Genomic DNA, 20253 nt, shown 5'->3' with positions numbered 1-20253 from the left:
TATAAAATAGAAATTAGAAATCTGAACCTCATAAAGTTAAGAACATGATAACCTGAAAACACTGATAGAAAAATAGGGAAATATTAGGTTTATTCTCCACACTAAAAATAGGACAGGAAAGACATTATTAAAAGTCCGGGGATAGGGTTAAGTCGCGGCTGTGTCGCCTGTCTCTACTCTCTTCATCCGGTTGAAGTTGCCCTCCACGCATTCTGAGAAGCAGATAGAAGGTGGCCTCGCTCTTGATCTTGCGCATGGCAAAAGTGTCGGTGTCCTGAAGCTGGGAACCACTGAATATTATTCTGATCTGATCCTCTGGTAAAAAGAGAGATTTTTTTTTTTGTCAAAATTTCAAGTCCAAGTCAAAAATTTATTATCATCAGTACTATAAACTAAATAAGCCTACCAGGAATATGCGGAAATGCTACCAGAATCTTTTCTTTGAAAGCCAAAATAGTTGTTTTGTTGAACTCATCCTCGGAGTTGGAAACGAAGATAGATTTATTTTCCCCTTCAAGACCATTTACAAAAATATAGTATTTCTTCTCCATGTTGAGCGAAGTTCATGCAGCATGGTTTCAGTTTCGGTTTTTCAGAAACTCGTTAGAAACTCTCGTTAGAAACTCGCGGCATGGTTGCCTCAAGTTGTGTCCCAAATGACATACTATGCACTATACACTCTGCCATCTAGTGTATGAGGCTAATATTGTCTCAAATTCTTTGCATCTTAATAAAAAAAATGTAGAGATTGATAAAATACTGTTTGACTTCATATGGAAAAAAATACATAAAGAAAACAGTTATCCTGAATTCATATGAAAATGGTGGTCTAAATGTTTTAGATTTTGAAACATTAAATAATAATATACATTTTCTTCTCAGTTGTAATTATAATATTGATAAACTACCAGTGAAAATATCTGAATTTCATCGGCAGGCCTTTTTTTTTATCATGGTCCTTGATTCTCAAACATAACTTTTCACCTCATAAGTATTATATATGGAACAATAAGGCCATATTCTATAAATGCAAATTGTTATTTCTGAAACATTGCTTTGATAATGGCATCATATTGGTGGATCAGCTGTTTAATCAGCTGTTTTAATTTTTAATGAGTTTTTGGCACATTATAAGATTCCTGTAACACCAAGGGACTATGCAAAGACTTTGGTGCAAAATAAAATAATAAACATAATAATAATAATAAAATAATTTATACTATAATAATAATAATAATAATAATAATAATAATAATAATAATAATAATAATAATAATAATACATTTACCTATGACGTTATTATTTAATCAGACTTATGTATGTGTGTGGGAATGCACCCGAAGGTATTGATATATGTGAAGGACTATCGATATTAATAATTAGCCTATGACCATGTTATTTAGATACAGTTACGGTTAAAATGTGCATGGGACCGCACCAGATTCGGGTTTAAAGTATACATGTACATCGAAACTGCACTATAGACACAGTTTATGTGTATTTTGACCTACACCTGTCAAGATAAGATTGATTGATGATGACCTTTTGACCTACACCTGTCAAGATAAGGTTGATTGAAGATGACACTGAAATGACACTGAAGATGACACTTTTAGCACTGATCATGATAAGACTTTGATGGAATATGCAAACCATAACTCTCTCTCCCATCCGATAGGTTGCTTTAAAAAGCTGCTAAGCTTTAAAAGAGTTTTTTAACTGATGCACTTTCACACAAAAAATCATATGCATGCTAATTATAATTAAATATAATAAATTATAAAGTATAAATAAATTCAATCCTAACAAAAGAAAAGCCAGTCAAGTCTTTTTAAGTGCAAACATTTAGAGTTACAAAAATAAATTTATTTTCCAAATTCAATTTCAAAAATCTTTGCCATTTGTTACAAGATCTGGTATCCGATATGATTTCTCTGATATCCGATGCAGATACTGGGTATCAGTTTAGCACCATCTCTCTGCACTTGAATTCTTCTTTGAATGGTGGATTGTGATACCTTCACCCCGTCATGTAAATGTTGTTGGTGAAGTCACTAACTGTTGTTTTTGTGTTTTTCTTCACAGCTCACACAATGTTTCTGTCAGTAGCTGCTGTTGTATTTCTTGGCCGACCTTTCCATGTCTTATTGTTAGTACAACAGTGGTTTCTTTCTTTTTCAGGACATTCCAAATTGTTATATTGGCTATGCACAGTGCTTGTGCAATGGCTTTGATAAATATTCCCTCTTTTCTCTTTTCAACTTGCTTTTCTCGTATAAGCAGCTTTCTGGTTATAATGTTGTTTTATCCTTTTTAAAAACAAATATAATCAAAGGCAAAACTGTGATTTTCAACAGAACAATGGCTGATAGCAGCATCTGAGTACTGTGAATACAACAAAGTAAGTACTTTATTAAAGGAGCTAATACATAGTAATATCATGCCTTCAATTGACAGTGGTATGAAGCATGTAACTGTAAGGTACTCTAGAGGTCAAAGAGGTCAAGGATACATTTTAAAAATTACAGAGAGATGAAAACGTCCCAGGAGAACTGAAGAGAAAGAGAGATGGGAATATACAGTCATGTAAAAAAACAACAACAAAAAAAAAAACTATCAGATGACATAATATTGACATTTTGTAGTAATTTTCACAATTTAAAGAAAAAAAAAACCTGTCACATGGAAAAAGTAAGCACATTCCTACAGTTATCACACCTTCAAACTCATATAATTAGAGTCAGGTGTTCAGGATTGGGTGTCAGTGATTAGAACCTGTTTATAGAGTACAGGTGGAACCTGTCTTATTTATACACCTCTCATACAGTATCTCACAAAACTGAGTACACCCCTCACATTTTTGTAAATAATTGATTATATCTTTTCATGTGACAACACTGAAGAAATGACACTTTGCTACAATGTAAAGTAGTGAGTGTACAGCTTGTGTAACATTGTAAATTTGATGTCCCCCCAAAATAACTCAACACACAGCCATTAATGTCTAAACCGCTGGCAACAAAAGTGAGTACACCCCTAAGTGAAAATGTCCAAATTGGGCCCAATTAACCATTTTCCCTCCCCGGTGTCATGTGACTTGTTAGTGTTACAAGGACTCAAGTGTGAATGGGGAGCAGTTGTGTTAAATTTGGTGTCATCTCTCTCACACTCCCTCGCCAAAATTTAATCAGTTAAATTTTGTATAAACGTTTTCCCTCCACTTGGGAATGTCACACATCACAACAAATATTGAAGCATGAATGGAAACCTTTAGTATGGGAAGCCAAAAAACTCAAAAGCTAGTCCAAACTGATCTAATCATATGAACCACGCAGCGCGGACCAAATACCTGCACGACCCACTGGGTAGCCCGGCACAAACCACGCAACTGCGCAATGCAGACAAATTGATATGTGTTACCCACAGGACGGCGCGGGTGTGTTTCAACCCACTTATGGGCGGATTTAGTGATTTGGGGGCCCTAGGCAAAATATAGGAATGGGGCCCTCATTTCAGTGTTTTAACATTGATATTTAATTTTCAGCATAGGTTGTTTAGCATTAATAGCAATAATCAGGGGTGGACAGGGAACAAAAAGTGGCCCTGGACTTTCTGGGCCAGAGCAGACCACGACACCCGGCCCACAACATGCCCCATCATAAAACACAAACTCATTGATGGTTAGACCAATTTTTACTAGCATAAAACTTACTAGCATAAAAATATAACACAATACATAAACAAAAATGCTATTTAAATATATTTATTTGAAGTAGCACTAAACAGACATGATGTCATGTTTGTAAAATAGGCAAACAGAAGAACAGTGTGAGAAAGATTATAAAACAATCAAGACAGCATTTTGGCTAGTCAAGGGCATCATCTGGGTGTAATTTAGGAGAGCTGCACCACTCAGCTGTACAACTCCTGAATCAGGACTGAAACTTTATATTTTAGCACTAACATGAATCCACATCTCATCATTTACCCCCCCCCCCCAAAAAAAAAGACCACTACTACTACGACTACTACTTTTACTACTACTATAATAATAATAATAATTTTTAAAAATTATTAATTAATTTTATTATTAATTCTATTTCCTAATATTATTAAATTAATCTTGAAATTAGGCCTATATTAAAAAATAAGTCTATTTCACTATTACCATTAACCAAGAGCAAACAATAAGTCACTGTATGGTACGGTAGGACAGCAGCTTATTAAAATATATATATTTTTTCTAAATTGTGGTAATATTTAAACATGCTTATTTGAAGTAGTTATTTGAAGATGAATCCACATCTTGAATGGCCCACTATCATCATGTGACATTAAACTCACATAACCCCAGCCTAAACAGTCTGGAAGGAGTCCAGCAAAAACGGTGCACAATCTTAAACTGTATTAGGCATATTCTTGCATCCCTATATGCTGTTTTGACATTCTTTAAAACTCTATGCCATTCCTCGTCATTGAATGTTAGGTTCAGATCTCTTTCCCATATTTTCTTAAGAGCTAATAAAGCTCCATCACCGAGACTCTGAATCAACCAGGAGTAGTACACTGATGCTTCATGACCTTCCCATATGCCGAAATTACCATATAGTGAGTCTGCTGGCTCAGGAAGCTGTGTACTTAAACCAAAAGTAGTACAGAGTAAATGCCTTAACTGTAAATACCGTAAAACTGTAAAACTGAGCTCTAGATACACCATACTGCTGTCGCAAGCGTTCAATTGACTTCAGACTAGAGCTGCAACAAATAATCGATAATAATCGATAATAATCGATAATGAAAATCGTTGTCAACGAATCTAGTTATCGATTAGTTGGTCTGCGCGCGGCACGGGGGAGATTTACTCATTACGTTACTTCTCTTCCGAAATCACGCTCCGGAGAGTAAATACTAAAGTTGTGTCCCAAATGACGTATATACACTTTCACTATGCATTACCGTCTAGTGCAGTGTTTCTCATCCGGGGATCCGCGGACCCCTTGTGGTAAGTGGTGTAATTGCAGGGGTCCGTATGAAAATTGTAAAAATGTTTAAATAATATTATGTATAAATTTTTCGTTAAATGTATAAAAAAAATATTCAAATGAGATGTTTTAAAATGAATCAATTTGGTTATTCGCAAATATCACGTTAGCTGAGCTGATGATCGTTCATGGATGGATTTATTTTTTATTTATTACAAATGAAATGATAATTTGCAAAAACCTACGAGTGGTAGACAAGTTCAAGTGTTGCATTGATGGATAAAATAAACAAAGGATAATTCAGAGAGTCACATTAAATGTCACACCAAGAATAAAATGTAAAAAATAAAATCCTGAAATGTTTTGATTCAATTTTAATGTTCATATTATTAATTTTAAATATTAATAAAATAAAGTAACATATATAGAAATGATTGTTTAATATATACCCTATAATTGTTGTGGAGTGAGGGGGTCCTTGTGGATTGTTCAAAATATGCTAGGGGTCCAGAGCTCACAAAAGGTTGAGAACCACTGGTCCAATGTATGTATTTTAGAAAGGTAATCTCATCTCAAATGGAACACATTAGTTTTTTACTAACCTGGAAGTTTGCCACTCATCCGATTAATCGAAAAATAATCGGCCAACTAATTGATTATGAAAATAATCGTTAGTTGCAGACCTACTTCAGACTACCATTTTCATAAAGGTCGCTTAATATAGCAACACCCTTCTTTATAGATTCCTTCCATAGAAAGGGGGATTTATTAATACAGAATTTAGGATTCAACCATATACTTGAACAGGCATTTACCTAAGGGTCAAAGCTATGCAGACGGGAAATCTTTAACCATACTGCGTGCAAGTGTGAAATAATAGGATGTTTTTTCACCTCTCCATCCAGTTTAATGGACAGACTCTGCAATAATGAGATCGCAGGCAAGACATATTGTTCAACTGTATACTAAGGGGGAGCTCGCTCAGGAGGAAGTGACCAATGAGCCAGGTGTCTACGATTGAAAGCATAATACTAAAACAAAACATTAGGAAGGCCTAGATCACCTTTCTCAAGAGGTCTCTAACTTATTAGAATGCATCCAAAGTCGCTTACCAAGTCATTACGTCCCCACGCCACGCCGTCCGACGTTCCCTCCAGAATTTCACGTATCAACATACAGTTCGTCTTCGTTATGGTACCGTATACAGTTTTGGGTGTTTCATTTTTAATTTTTCGAAAGCTTCAAGTGCAGTTCATTATTTGTCATGCTATACGTGCAAATTGACGACTGCTTGAAGCCGTGGGCTGCGTCCGAAACCACATACGTACCTACTATATAGTAGCCAAAATATGTCTTTTTCATCTGCTATATAACAGGTAAGTACGCGGTTTCGGACGCTGCCTCGTTCTCTTATTTGCCGTAAAATGGTTTAGCACTGCTGTGTGTGTATGTGTCCTGTCGCACAATGTGGTGAAAACTCCCACACGACATTAATAGTGTGATTAAGGTGTGTACATGTCTGTAATGCACGTTGATAATGTGACTAAAATAGGAATATTCCACATGTCTTAATTCGATTCGTGTTTACTTCAAGTATGACTTTAACCGAATTAAGGTAATCGATAATACATGGAAGTTTTTTAGAGTACTGTCTTAATAGGGTTAGTATCGGAATATTGTTGTCCATGTAAACGTACTGATTAACTTCGTCTTTTTTTCATATCAAATGAGCTAGTGTAAAATATTATAATAATAATATTTAAATAATTAAAATATATCATAAAATATAGGCTAATAGTAGAGTTAAAATCAACTTTAAGTTAAACGTTATATCTAGTAGGCCAAATACCTAAAACAACAAAATGACAAATAATACTGCAGCGTTTATATTTTTGCTTGTTTGTTTGTTTAGCACTGATATAGGCCTAATTAAACACTTTTAATCATTCAGACTGGAAAACAATAAAGGCTTGAAAAATCAGGGTGCAACCTGTTACCTGAACCCACTGCAGTGTGACTTCCAAAAAGACGTATAAAGTATAGAAAGTATTACTTTTAAGTATTGTAATAACTGTACTTCAGTTATTGCAGTTTTCCTGATTTTCTTTTTAATTTTTAATATAAAATTTAGACTGACAAAGCATTTCGATGATTTTGTATGGACATATTTTTAATGCTTTCAGGCATATGTTTTTGCTGACAAACATGAGAAACAATCACCTCTTTGTCTGCTATTCGCATGCTTGTTTTAGACCAGATCCACAAATATCCTTACCAGGAAAGTGCTGTTTCTGTTCAAGAACTGCAGAATATTTTTGAAAAACCAAAATACGTTGATTTTAGTGATAACTGGAGGGATCTAGAAGTTTGTGTATCAGGAATTATGAATTATTTATTTAGTACAATGAAAGGGAAAACGGGAAGTTTGCACACCAGGAGTGGTGAATTATTTTTGGCATACTTGTTTTTGTGTGTTGTTCATGTTGTCATTTTTAGAAGCCTTTATTTGTCACATATACACTCACTGGACATTTTATTAGTATTACTATACTAACACTGGACAGGACTTCCCTTTGTTCTCAAAACAGCCTCAATTCTTTGTGGCATGGATTCAACAAGATTTTGGAAACATTACTTTCAGATTCTGGTCCATGTTGACATGACACATCACACAATTCCTGCAGAATTTTTAGGTGCACTTTTATACTGTGAATCTCCCGTTCTACTACATGCCAAACGTGTTCTGCTAGATTCAGATCTAGTGGCTGGGAAGGCCACTTAAAAACACTGAAATCTTTGTCATGTTCATGAAACCAGTTTGAGATGATTTTTACTTTGTGACATGGTGCATTAACATGTTGGAATTAAATTCTAGAAGATGGGTAAATTATGACCATAAAGGGATGAACATGGTTAGCAACAATACTCAAATAGGCTATGGCATTGATTGATTGGTATTAACGGGCCCAAAATGTGTAAGAAAACATAAGAACAGAACTATTGTAATTTTTTGCTTCACAACTCCATACATTTTAAATTTCACTGAAATAATTGTGGATGGGAATACTGAGTCAACACAGAATATAAGATATATCTTTGAGAAATATATCTTGCCATATTCATCTATGTATAAACAAACCAAATCAAGGGAGAAAATACACCAGGTTCCTAAACAAACTCTATAAAAGGCCAGCTGGCACCCTGAGATTTAGGATTTCCCCTCATTTTAATAATTTCTGAAGTTTCTAGTTACTTGCTACTTGAGTAGTCTTCTCCTTCTCACTGGATACATTGTTACTCTTACTCAAGTAATTATTATAATTATTACTTTTGCTGTTACTTGAGTGACTTCTTATAAGTAGTTTTACTTGTACTTGTGTAAAATTTTTGGCTACTCTAACCACCTCTGTTCAAGAATACCTATAACTATCTGTAACTCTCCTAAAAATTAGATGGTCTGCCAGAAAAGGTGCCATTTCTAAATTGTTTACCACATCTAGGTGTAAATATCAGGAAATTAAAGCTGAAATTCTGATCATCTTTTATTTGCAAACCCAAATGTCTTCAGTGTATAGCAAGAAAAACAGAATTGGCCGTGACGTTACAATATTTTCAGAGGGACTGTATACTGCAAAGATTGGGAAATGGAATGGGTTATGGAGTGGATAATGCCTGCACATCAGAAATACATTTTTAACTCAAAGGCAGAGAAATTCAAAGTTTTGGACTGCTGCTGGGGCTGCTTCTCTTTAACTGCGACTGGGGTTCTATTCAAGAGGAAATGATGGATCACTCCAAATAGGAATCTATTTTAGCACAAATCGTGCAGGCCTCTGTTAGACAGCTGAAGATGATGAAAATTTTCACCTTCCAGCAGAGTAACAACCTAAAGCACAAATCCACTTCAGGAAAGGAATGACTTTTGAAGACAAAAATCAAAGTTTTTAAATGGCCCAATCAGCGCTCAGCACTAAATATTGAAAACCTGTGGAATGGCTTGAAGAGGGCTGTGCACAGGAGATCCTCTCACAATGTGAAAGATCTGTATTATTTTTGCTAAATTGTCAAATCAAGATGAGCTAAGTGGGTAGACCCTTACCCAAAAGAGCACTGTATTAAAAGCAAAAAGTGCTTTAAGAAACTATTAGTTAAAGAGTGTACACACTTATACAACCAGGTTATTGTACTTTTTTCATTTTCTTTTTCCCCCAAGACATTTCTATTTGTTTTTCACTTGAATTTTGTTGGTTGCGATATCACATTAAATGTGGAATATGATCTGACATGATTTATCTTGATTTTTTACATCACAAAAACCTGCAAGTTTAACAGGGGTGTGTATACCTTTAATATCCACTGAATCGTACTAATAAACCGATTCATTTATCCTCAATTAATCAGAAACATTTAACTCAAAAACCCTTTCTAATAAATGTAACTGTTTAATGATAGGGTCTTGAGATGTCTTATTAGAAATAATTTGAAATAAAAGTTAAAATGACCACAAGAAAACTACACAAAGAGACGGTTTTCACTATTTGTATCTATTGTATTTAAGCATCAAAGCTACAATTTTCCATTTATTACATGCTTTATATGATCAAATATTATTTCTACCAACATTGAACGAAAAAACATGTGCTGTTATGAATCTAATAAACAATAAAGACAAACACAATATGCTTTTCAATATAACTTGAGGACAATTGCCAAGACAGCTGTGCTTTAGTTTTAATCATATGCTGTATTATTCTACTGAAACACTTATACTAAGTTATGGCCATGAAAACTTTTAATGAGGCTGAAAGCTGTGCCTTTGGTGTTTATAATATGGCAAGATTTCAGGTACCTACTTTATCCAGGTTGGAATGGATGTTTGCCGAGGCGCTACACCATTTGAGCAAAGTAGAAAGTATGAGCTTGTTTTTAGGCAATCAACCGTGAGCTTTAAGCAAGAAAAGCAGAATTCAACATGGCAGATATTGCATATGATATTCTTACACCCTGATGTGTCATGCTCAACCAGGTTTCCACATGTAGGACAAGCTCGCAATGAGGGGCATTTTAGGTTTTGAACCTGAGGAAGGATTATATCTTCACATTTTAACAGTTTCTCAAGTTTGTCGTTAATGCAGCCGCTGTTGTCACACTTGTCGGAGCGAGGTGCTGGTCCTTTCCAGGTCTTCAGACACTGCCAGCAGAACTCAAACCTCTTACCACTATCTGCTGAACAGATGGTGCAGAGTACACACAGGTTGGTCAAATCCTGCCTCTCAACATATGAATTGCAACTGGGGCACTTAAACAAGAAAAGAAAGATCATTATAATTATTTAATAATGAGATATAAATAGCTCAAAATACCACTAGATCCCTCTCAAATGTAGTATGTTGTCATTTATAAATCTTAATCCATCCTAATCAATTCAATTTATTAATTCTGATCATCTACCAAGCACGGTGTAAAGAATTAAACATAAATGTGAAACTTAAGTGAAGTATCTGCTCTAAAAATGAATTTATGAAATAGTTTGAGGAAAAGACCATGCCCCAAACTCCACCTTTCCTCCAAACTAACTTTCTATATATTCTCAAAGAAACTCTCACTCCCATCTCTCGCTTCAGTTCTCCTTGGAAGTTTTCATCTCTTCATAACTATTTTTTTTTAATTTACCCTTGACCTCTGTGACCTCTTTAGTGCCTTACATACTTCATACCAATATCAATTGAAGGCATGATATTATTATGTATTAGCTCCTTTTACAAGTACTTACTTGGTTGTATTCACAGTACTTAGCTGCTGCCAGTTCAGCCATTGTCTCCTCAAAGTGGCTCTGCTCTTCTTCAGTCAGTAAAGCAATTCTCCGCACTTCCATGTACTTCCACTCGGCCCCACACTTTTTATTGTTGTCATCTGTTATAGCTGGACACACAAACGTGTACACGCCCTGGATGTATAAAAGCAAGAGAAAAACATATAGCTCTAACATCTAGTGGCAGTGACAGTATATTTTGTTTATTCACTACAAAATTAGGAGCTCAATTCTTTGTTTACCATAATAATAATTCTGTAATAATTTTGTAATCATTTACCTAGGAATTCTGGTAGGAACTCTTATAAATAAATTAGAAAATGTTGAAATCAACTTTAATGCTGTACATTTTACTTCATAAAATGTTTTTCTTCTCTTTTCTTTTCCCACTTAGCAATAAAATACTGTTATAAAATTTTTCTAAAAAGCATAACAGGGTTTCTAAACTGTGTATTTCTGTGTGAAACCTTGCATCAATTATTTAGTTGCAGGCAAGTCTTTGAAGGCCACAACATTGTCCATCCATCCATCCATTTTCTGTACTGCTTACCCTACACAGGGTCTTGGCAAACCTGGAGCCTATCCCAGGGAACTTGGGGCACGAGGCGGGACCCCTGGTCAGGGTGCCAAACCCAGACCACAACAATGTAAAAACCAAAACTAATACTCTTTAGTAGGTCTTTAGATTTTTTAAACTGGGGTATAGTCATGTGAAAAAATAAGTATACCCCATGGAAATGGTTGGCTTTTTAAAACATATTTGGACAACATTTGATCCTCTTTCAAACAGTGCCTATTAACAAAAGTGATACACTACTGTATATCAAAGGACACATAAAATTGACATGATGTAGTATTTTTCACAATTTAAATGAACAAAAAACAGTCACATGGAAAAAGTAAGTACACCCTTACATTTATCACATCTTCAAATCCACAAAATTAGAAACAGGTGTTCAAGATTTGGTGCCAGTTATTAGAACCTGCTTAGGGAGTGCAGGTGGAACCTGTCTTATTTCTACCCCTCTCATATCTAGTGTCTGGTGTTCCCTTTGCTATTGATGTGCGGTGTCATCAGGCCAAGATCCAGAGCTCTGTAAAGCCTTCAGAAAAAAGGTTGTGGATGCCTATGGGTCTGGCAAAGGATTTAAAAAATTTATTTGAAATACATCATTCCACTGTAAAGAAAATCATCTACAAGTGGTGCAGATTTCAAACAACTGCCAATTTGTCCAGGACTGGCCGTCCCAGCAAATTCAGCCCAAGAGCAGACCCTATTAGTCTGAACCCCAAAATTTCATCACAGGATCTGCTAGTAAGTCTTGCTACTGTTGGTGTCAAAGTGCACACTTCTACAATCAGAAAGAGTTTGCACAAATTTTATCTACATTGAAGGCATGCCAGAAAAAAGCCTTTGCAAGCCAACAGTTTGCCAATGAGCATATAGAGATGAATCAAAGATAAAGTTGTTTGACCACAGTAACAGCAGACATATTTTTCAGGATAAAGACAAGACAACTTTTCATGAGAAGCACCTCATACCAACTGTGAAGCACGGTTGTGGAAATGTCATGGTTTGGGGTTGCTTCACTGCCTCAGTGACTGGACAGCTTGCATTCATTGATACAACTATGAATTCTGCATCATATCAAAGAGTGCTTGAAGATAATATTAGGACATCTGTCCAAAAGTTGAAAAGTTAAAAAGTTGAAGTTGAAACAATAGTGGACCTTTCAACAGGATAATGATCCTATGCACACTTGCAAATCCAGCAAGTAATTGCTCAAAAATAAGAAATATAGGGAGTAATCTAATGGCCTAGACAAACCCTGGATTTGAATCTCATTGAAATATTGTGGGGGGATTTGAAATAAGCAGTACATGCAAGAAAACAATCAAACATCTTGCAACTGAAAGAATATTGCATGGAAGAGTGGTCAACAATTCCAGCAAGCCGATGTCAGGGACTGGTGGACAATTATGCAAAACGCCTACAAGAAGTTATTTCTGCTAAAGGGGGCAATACTAGATTCTGAGGCCAAGGGTGTGCTTACTTTTTTCACAGAAGAATATCACATGTATTGATATTTCCGTTAAATAAATTATTAAAAATGCTAACTTTCCTTGTGGATTTGTTCAAGTATATCAACTTTATTAATAGGCACTGTTTCAAAGATGATCAAATGTTTGCTTGTCCAAATATGTCAAAAAAAACAACAATTTCCATGGGATGTATTTCTTTTTCATATGACTGTATTTCCTCATTAGAAAGCATGTTTGGGCATCAAGTAGACCATTTGTATCATTATAAATATAGCATATATAATGGTTTTCTACAGCAATGACTAATTTAGAAGCCTACCTGATCCAGAAGACTTCGACAGTAGGCTGTGAGGGACTCAGGTGTGACAGCGTGGCCACAAGACATTTCTATCCTCTGAGTGTTGGGATCATCATCAAGGGCTAAGTTGATATATAAGTGCACATAGAAAATATTGCTAATAGATATCATCAGGAACAAATCAATCACACACACACACACACACACACACACACACATGCAACATTTATTTTCCAGATGTAGTTACTAGCTGGATTCTCCCTTCTGTATGTTCTCAGGGAATTATAATGGATTTTCAGCTATATTAAATAAGGTCTCTGAAGTATGCATGTATATATACGTAGAATTATTTTTAGAAAAATATTACAAGAAGGATAGAAAAGGTTTCTCTTACACTTCAAAGGTTTGTGATCATTGTTACGTGAAAAGAAGGAGGGATTTATTTATTTATTTATTTTTTTGATGAGTATTATAACGATGCAGTAGGGAATGTAGCAAGGACATCACTTATCAGCTAAAACCGGAAAAGACAACTGTTCTGTTTTCTAGTATTTGGTACTATTATATCAGCTCTGTACTCTTTATTTAGCCTGATATTTATTAGTATTATTTCCAGAGATGGCACCAATCAGATACCCAGTACTATCAGCATGGGCCCAATACCAGCAAAAATGGTGGATTGGACATCAGAGAAATCATACTGGATATTGGATCATGTAACAAATGAAAAGATTTGAATTGCATTTGGAAAATAAATTTATTTTTGTAACTGGAAATGTTTTAAGGAGACTTGACTGTTTTTTCTTTTGTTAATATTGATTTTTATTATATTTATAATTTATGCTAATTTATATTTAATTATAATTAGCATGCAATTTATTTTGTGTGAAAGTGCATCAGTTAAAAAAGAATATTTTAAAACTAGTCGTCTTTAAAACAAACAAACAAACAAACAAAAAAAACAGTAGGCTATCGGATGTGTATTGGTATCAGCTGATACTCCAGGTTTCAGCATTGGTATTGTATCAGAAAAAAAAAACTGGTATAGTGATACTTCTAATTATTTCCTTATTAATTAGATCTGTTGGACGGTATGCTTCTCTGTCTCTGTCATGTCGTCAGATTGGCCTCTTTTCTTAATCAATAAATAAAATAGACTTCCTTAATCCAGAATCTAAGTTTATTGTGTACAACCATCTCGCAAATCTAAATTCATCAAGGGGTAACATACAGATTAGATGTGATCTTACGTTTTCTAATTGAATTAACCTCAATTAATAGAAGGAGGTTATAAACTCAAGAAGCGAAAAGAAAACTTAACATACATCCATGTATAACTCAACTTTCCATAACTTCTATCCAAATATAGCTACCGCTTAGAGTAACGATGATAATACTGTAGTCTTACTGATCTCATCCGCTCGGTCAACAAATGTCAGGGTGCTGTCCTGAGGATCGTGACGCTTTTCTTGTTCCATCTTTGTCAGATCAGAGTTACTGATGTTCTGGTTCCTGCTTCACAGTTTAACTTTCTTTTTCTTGGAAACTTTCGTTTTCTCAAGACTGGTTGTAAACCAGGGCGGAGCCGCTGGATCACATGCGCACATTGTCAGTGTATGTGTCAGTGTATTTTTAATCTAAACTGTAGGCTACGACATGTCACATTACTTAAAGCAAAGTGAAGTATGTTGGTCCAGAGAGTCTGAAATGCAACAGGACTAGATGAAGGATTTATAGGAAACCAGGTTTGTGATATGGAAGCGAAAGTAAACTTGTCTGGTTTGACCGAGGCTTTAAAGGAAAGTAAACCCAATTTGTCGCTGTTCATTTTAAATGAAAAACTCGATTGTTTAATTTAAGTTGTCCAATAAGCATTTCAGAAACCCAGAACAAATGGCTTGGAATAAGGTAAGGAAAGAAAACAGATTAGTCCGTCAGTGTGGACGGCGCATGCGCAACCCCTCGGGTAACGCTTTCAGTGTTAATTTGCAGTCTTCTTTTTAAGGATCCAATAGGTTGTAATATAGTATTTAAATAATTAATATGCACTAAATGATCACAAAAATGTACAGCTTACAATATGCTGTTAAAGCAGAAATCAGCTATGTCAGTTTTATAAAACTTCAGGACGTGATAGTTAATATAATTTTACAAGAATATGACAATAAAGAAATATTTAGTGAGGCTACTTTATTTATTTGGCTTTCCATGATAAATTTCTTACTCTTCTCCATGCTAACATAAAAGACAGGAAAGATATAATAGCTATAATATAATATAATACATATGCTGTTAAAGTAAACACAGAATGTAAGAATTTGAGTTACAGCAATTTTATAAGACATTACGAGAACAGAGCGAAAGGGAAACGTGTAAGACTACTTTAATTCTTTAACATTATTTTTTACATTGTTTTCTATGCTAACGTAAAAGACAGGAGACATATGATTAAAAGTCTCTGCATGTTCAGTCCAGGTGTTCAGTGCAGCTGTTCCGGACTCTCCTCTCTTCACCCCGCATTGTGTGTGTGTGTGTGTGTGGGGCTCCTCCCGGCATGCGGACGATCAGGAAGATTGTGGATTTATTCTGGATCTTGCGCATGGAGAAAGTGTCGGAGTCCTGAAGCTGGATATCAGTGAACATCATTCTGAATTCCGCACCTGATAAAAGGAGAGATTTTATTGACCGCACACGGAGTCAAATGCACTGAAAGTCCAGGTCAAAAATCACACAGGATAGTCTATCATCCTCTATATAGAGGAAATAAGCCAATACCTTTAAGCTCCGGAAACTTCACCATGAGCTTTTCTTTGAAAGCCGAAATACTTGTTTTGTTGAAGTCATCTTCGGAGGTTGCAACGTCGACAGTTTTCTTTTCTCCCCTAAAACCAACAACCTGAATTTGGTAAATCTGCGCCATGTTGCTCATGAAGTGGAGCTCGGATTATTGCAGCTTGGTTTCATTTTCTCCTTATAGAAACTTTGCTGTATCGTCACCTGCGCATGACAGTTCACGGTCTACAAACTGCACAGCTCTTCGTTATTTAAACTGGCTGCACGCTTGACGTAATGAATAATGTTATAGTGCATAAGATAGGCTACGTTTCCTACATAGCAGTATTCTCTTAAAATCTCTCACTGACTACGTTTAATTGGACAGCAGTAATCTAATTATTGACCTTATTCTAAATAAGACAATATTGTGATTAAGGTGTTTACATGAGTCACGTTTAGAATACTCCTTTCATGTACCCGTTGTACATGTTATAGAACATAATTAGATTAACAGCACACGTCATTACGTCACTGCGCCACGCCGTCCGACGTCCCTCCAGAATTTCACGTATTAACATAGAATTCGTCTTCGTTATGATACCATATACAGTTTTGGGTGTTTTATTTTAAATTTTTACGAACGCTTCAAGTGCAGTTAAATATTTGTCATGCTATACGTGCAAATAGACGACTGCTTGAAGCCGTGGGCTGCATCCCAAACTGCGTACTTACCTACTCTATAGTAGCCGAAATTCATGCATTTCGCATACTATATGCCTATAGTAGGTAAGTACGCGGTTTCGGACGCAGCCATGGTCTCTTGTTTACCAAACGGTTGAGCACTGCCGTGTGTGTACGTGTCCTGTCGCAAAATGCGGTGAAAACTCTCACACGACGTTAATAATGTGATTAAGGTGTTTACATGCCTGTTATGCTCTTCGATAATGCGACTAAAACAGGAATACTCCACATGTCTTAATTCGATTTGTGTTTACTTCGAGTATGACCTTAATTGGATTAAGGTAATTAAATATTGCTGTTTACATGGTAGCTTCTTAATCAGAGTATTGTCTCAATCGGGTTAATTGCTAATTGTTGTCCATGTAAATGTACCGACTGTCTCTTTGCATGAAGTTCTGCTCCCACAGCTCTAATAGGACCATATAATCATGGAATTAGGTCCAACACTGAAATGCAGTGCAGATAATGAAAATGATCAGGTTTAGGCCATTTTGGTTTACATTCCAAGTGCGTGAAAAAAATCTAAGGCAATTTAAATTGATAGATTAAAATGAGTAGCCCATAAAAACTAAATAGGCTACCATCAGTTCAATCGCTTAACCTGTATTTAGACTGCTAAAAAGACAACTGCACCGCATGTTTTTCCAGTCTAGTTGATAAGGAAACTTCATGTATTTTTCCAGATAAATACATTATTATTGTTATGAGCTTCATTTCTATTTGAATGTGAACTTAATCATATATAATCTAAACAGGTGATGGGCTTTTATTTTCCTTACTCCGGCACTGTCTGACCTTTGAACTTTTAACATGTTTGACTTTCTTTTCAACTAGAGGGACAGAAGACAGCAAGGTGAAAAGGTAAATTCATGTTCCTACATTCATGCTAGATGACAAACTCTCCTAGGTTGAAGATACTTCATATAAAAACAACTAAATATGAAAATGAATCAAGAAAAATCCAAATAAAGAATGAAGTTTCAATGAACAGTAAAGCTACATGTTGTCTTCCTCTAGCTTGTTCAGTACTTTGATTATCAAATACCATTACATGTAGATTGTAATACAGATTAATAATAATACAGATAATTTAATAATACAGATTAAGTGCGGATCTGGTCCATCATTATTTGGAACAAAGAGCAAGTTGAATTTTCTCAATATAAATTTCTTAGTGTGTAGTTTGTTGTCAGATTGTCTAGATGTACATCACCCACATGTCGAAAGAGATTTCCTCTCCCATGCTGTAATGATGGCTGGAAACTAGGAATGAAGAGCATACACAGATGCATCTAAAAAATATATATATATAAAGAATATTGTGGAAAAGTACAATTTTCCCATAATTTAATTCAAGATGTGAGACTGACACAAGAGCAGATTGTCTGCAAAAAGAAGTCTCCAAGAATCCCAAAATTTCATCACAGGATCTGCTAGTAAGTCTTGCAACTGTTGATGTTAAAGTACATGCTTCTACAATCAGAAAGAGATTGCACAAATTTGACCTGCATGGGAGGCGTACAAGGAAAAAGCCTTTGCTGTCTAAAAAGAACATTAGAGCAGGACTACAGTTTGCCAGTGAGCATATAGGCAAAGACCAGGCCTTTTGCAATAATGTGCTCTAGACAGACGAATCAAAGATAGACTTGTTTGGCCACAGTAACAGCAGACGTGTTTGGCGCAGACCAAAGACAGGTTTACAGGAGAAGCACCTCATACCAACTGTGAAGCACAGTGGTGGAAATGTTATGGTTTGGGCTTGCTTCGCTGCCTCAGGGACTGGACAGCTTGCATTCATTGATTCAGCTATGAATTCTGCATTGTATCAAAGCATCATACCTTTCAACAGGATAATGATCCTAAGCACACTAGCAAATCCACCAAGGAATAGCTCAAAAAGAAGAAATGGAGGGTTATGGAATGGTCTAGTCAAAGCCTGGATTTGATTCCCATTGAAATGTTGTGGGGGGATTTGAAACAAGCAGTACATGCAAGAAAACCCTCAAACATCTTGCAACTGAAAGAATATTGCATGGAAGAGTTGTCAAAAATTCCAGCAAGCCGATGTCAGAGACTGGTGGACAATTATGCAAAAGCCTACAAAAAGTTATTTCTGCTAAAGGGGGCAATACTAGCTTCTAAGACCAAGGGTGTATTTACTTTTTCACAGAAGAATATAATTTATATTATATATCTACTTATATTTCTGTTGAATAAAATGATTGAAAAAGCTAATTTTCCTTGTGGTTTTGTTCAAGTATATCAGCTTTATTAATAGGTACTGTTTCAAAGATGACCAAATGTTTGCTTGTCCAAACATGTATAAAAAAAGCCACACATTTCCATGGGGTGTACTTATTTCTTTCACATGGCTTTATATAGAGAGTTAGCTAGGAGCAAGGGGCATGGTCTTTTCCTCAAACTATTTCATAGATTCATTTTTTATAGCATAAACGTCATTTAAGTTTATATTTAATTTATATGTTTCATTCTTTACAGAGTGTTTGGTGGATCTGCAGGTACTCATATTAAATTGAAAATTAAGATTTTATAAATGACAGCAGCTTTTGCTGTTTCAAATAGTCACATGTTTATTCTGATCTCTCTTCAGCATACTAGTTAATTGAGAGGGATGTAGTGGAATTTTCAGCTATTTATATCTAATTATTAAATAATTATAATTATCTTTCTTTTCTTTTTAAGTGCCCTTGCAATTCATATGTTGAGAGGCAGGATTTGACCAACCTGTGTGTACACTGCACCATCTGTTCAGCAGATAGTGGTAAGAGGTTTAAGTTCTGCTGCCAGTGTCTGAAGACCTGGAAAGGGCCAACACCTCACTCAGACAAGTGTGACAACAATGTCTACGTTAACCACAAACTTGAGAAACTGTTAAAATGTGAAGATATAATCCTTCCTCAGATTCAAAACCTTAAATACCTTTCAATGTCTCAGTGTCTCAGTTGTTGAATCTTTTTATGATAATACAAATATTTACACATGTTAAGAAATTTGCTGTAAATAAAAGCAGTTGAATGTTAGAGGTCATTTGGTTTTTTGCTGAGTTTATAAACACCAAAAGGCACAGATTTCAGCCTGATTAAATGTTTCTATGGCCATAACTTAATAGTTGTGTTTTCATTCAGCATAATAACATATAAATTCAGTATGATTAAAACTACAGCATAGCTGTCTTGAAAATTGTCCTCAAGTTATATCAAAAAATATTGTGTTTGATGTCATTTATATTATAATAACAATAGTTTAATACAAATAAGATATTAGATTTATATAAATACATAAAGCATGTAAAACATGTAAAATTGTTGAAGTTTTACTTTTAATTGAAGTTATTTCTAGTAAGGCACCAGCTCTAGGCCCTGACTTTACATAGTCACATTTATTAGAAGGGATTTGAGTTAATGGTTTCTGATTAATTTAGGAGAAATTGACTAGTTTAGTAAAACTCATATTTATTTGTCTGTCAGTGATAACAGTAATGTGTAATTTTATCTAATGGGTTTATATTTCAGGGGTTTTGTTGATCTAGGCATTAAAAAAAAAAAAAAAACACGTTAATTGTTCCATAATAAGTATTTGTT

The 20253-nt window shown here is 35.2% G+C and overlaps 2 protein-coding genes across 2 annotated transcripts; both read right to left on the bottom strand.

The window, feature by feature from the left end:
- Positions 1–73: 73 nt before the first annotated feature.
- Positions 74–639, bottom strand: LOC128610785 (uncharacterized). Its single transcript, XM_053630201.1, has 2 exons — positions 407–639; positions 74–315 (listed from the first exon to the last, which is right to left on the bottom strand). Exons 1-2 carry the CDS (start codon positions 549–551, stop codon positions 128–130), a joined length of 333 nt encoding a protein of 110 aa, XP_053486176.1. The 5' UTR covers positions 552–639; the 3' UTR covers positions 74–127.
- An 8106-nt stretch (positions 640–8745) lies between these two features.
- On the bottom strand, positions 8746–14697 carry si:ch211-212k18.15 (uncharacterized protein LOC563681 homolog). The gene is made up of 4 exons (XM_053629200.1): positions 14544–14697; positions 13157–13257; positions 10756–10929; positions 8746–10281 (listed from the first exon to the last, which is right to left on the bottom strand). The coding sequence occupies exons 1-4, from the start codon at positions 14611–14613 to the stop codon at positions 9832–9834; spliced, it is 795 nt and encodes a 264-aa protein (XP_053485175.1). The 5' UTR covers positions 14614–14697; the 3' UTR covers positions 8746–9831.
- Between the last annotated feature and the right edge of the window lie 5556 nt (positions 14698–20253).

This window comes from Ictalurus furcatus, chromosome 7 (genome assembly GCF_023375685.1).
Source record: "Ictalurus furcatus strain D&B chromosome 7, Billie_1.0, whole genome shotgun sequence".
Taxonomy (NCBI): Eukaryota; Metazoa; Chordata; class Actinopteri; order Siluriformes; family Ictaluridae; genus Ictalurus; species Ictalurus furcatus.
Note: the sequence above shows the minus strand (reverse complement) of the source record. Positions and strands in the feature narration are given on the sequence as shown.

Bases quoted from the DNA above. Each gene is read 5' to 3' on its own strand.
- si:ch211-212k18.15 (XM_053629200.1), bottom strand. From the start codon at position 14,613: ATGGAACAAGAAAAGCGTCACGATCCTCAGGACAGCACCCTGACATTT. The intron at 13,258-14,543 runs GTAAGACTACAG...ATATCAACTTAG, and splicing joins TGACCGAGCGGATGAGATCA to CCCTTGATGATGATCCCAAC. The intron at 10,282-10,755 runs GTAAGTACTTGT...TTCTTGTTTAAG, and splicing joins AGTACTGTGAATACAACCAA to TGCCCCAGTTGCAATTCATA.
- LOC128610785 (XM_053630201.1), bottom strand. From the start codon at position 551: ATGGAGAAGAAATACTATATTTTTGTAAATGGTCTTGAAGGGGAAAAT. The intron at 316-406 runs GTAGGCTTATTT...TCTTTTTACCAG, and splicing joins AGCATTTCCGCATATTCCTG to AGGATCAGATCAGAATAATA.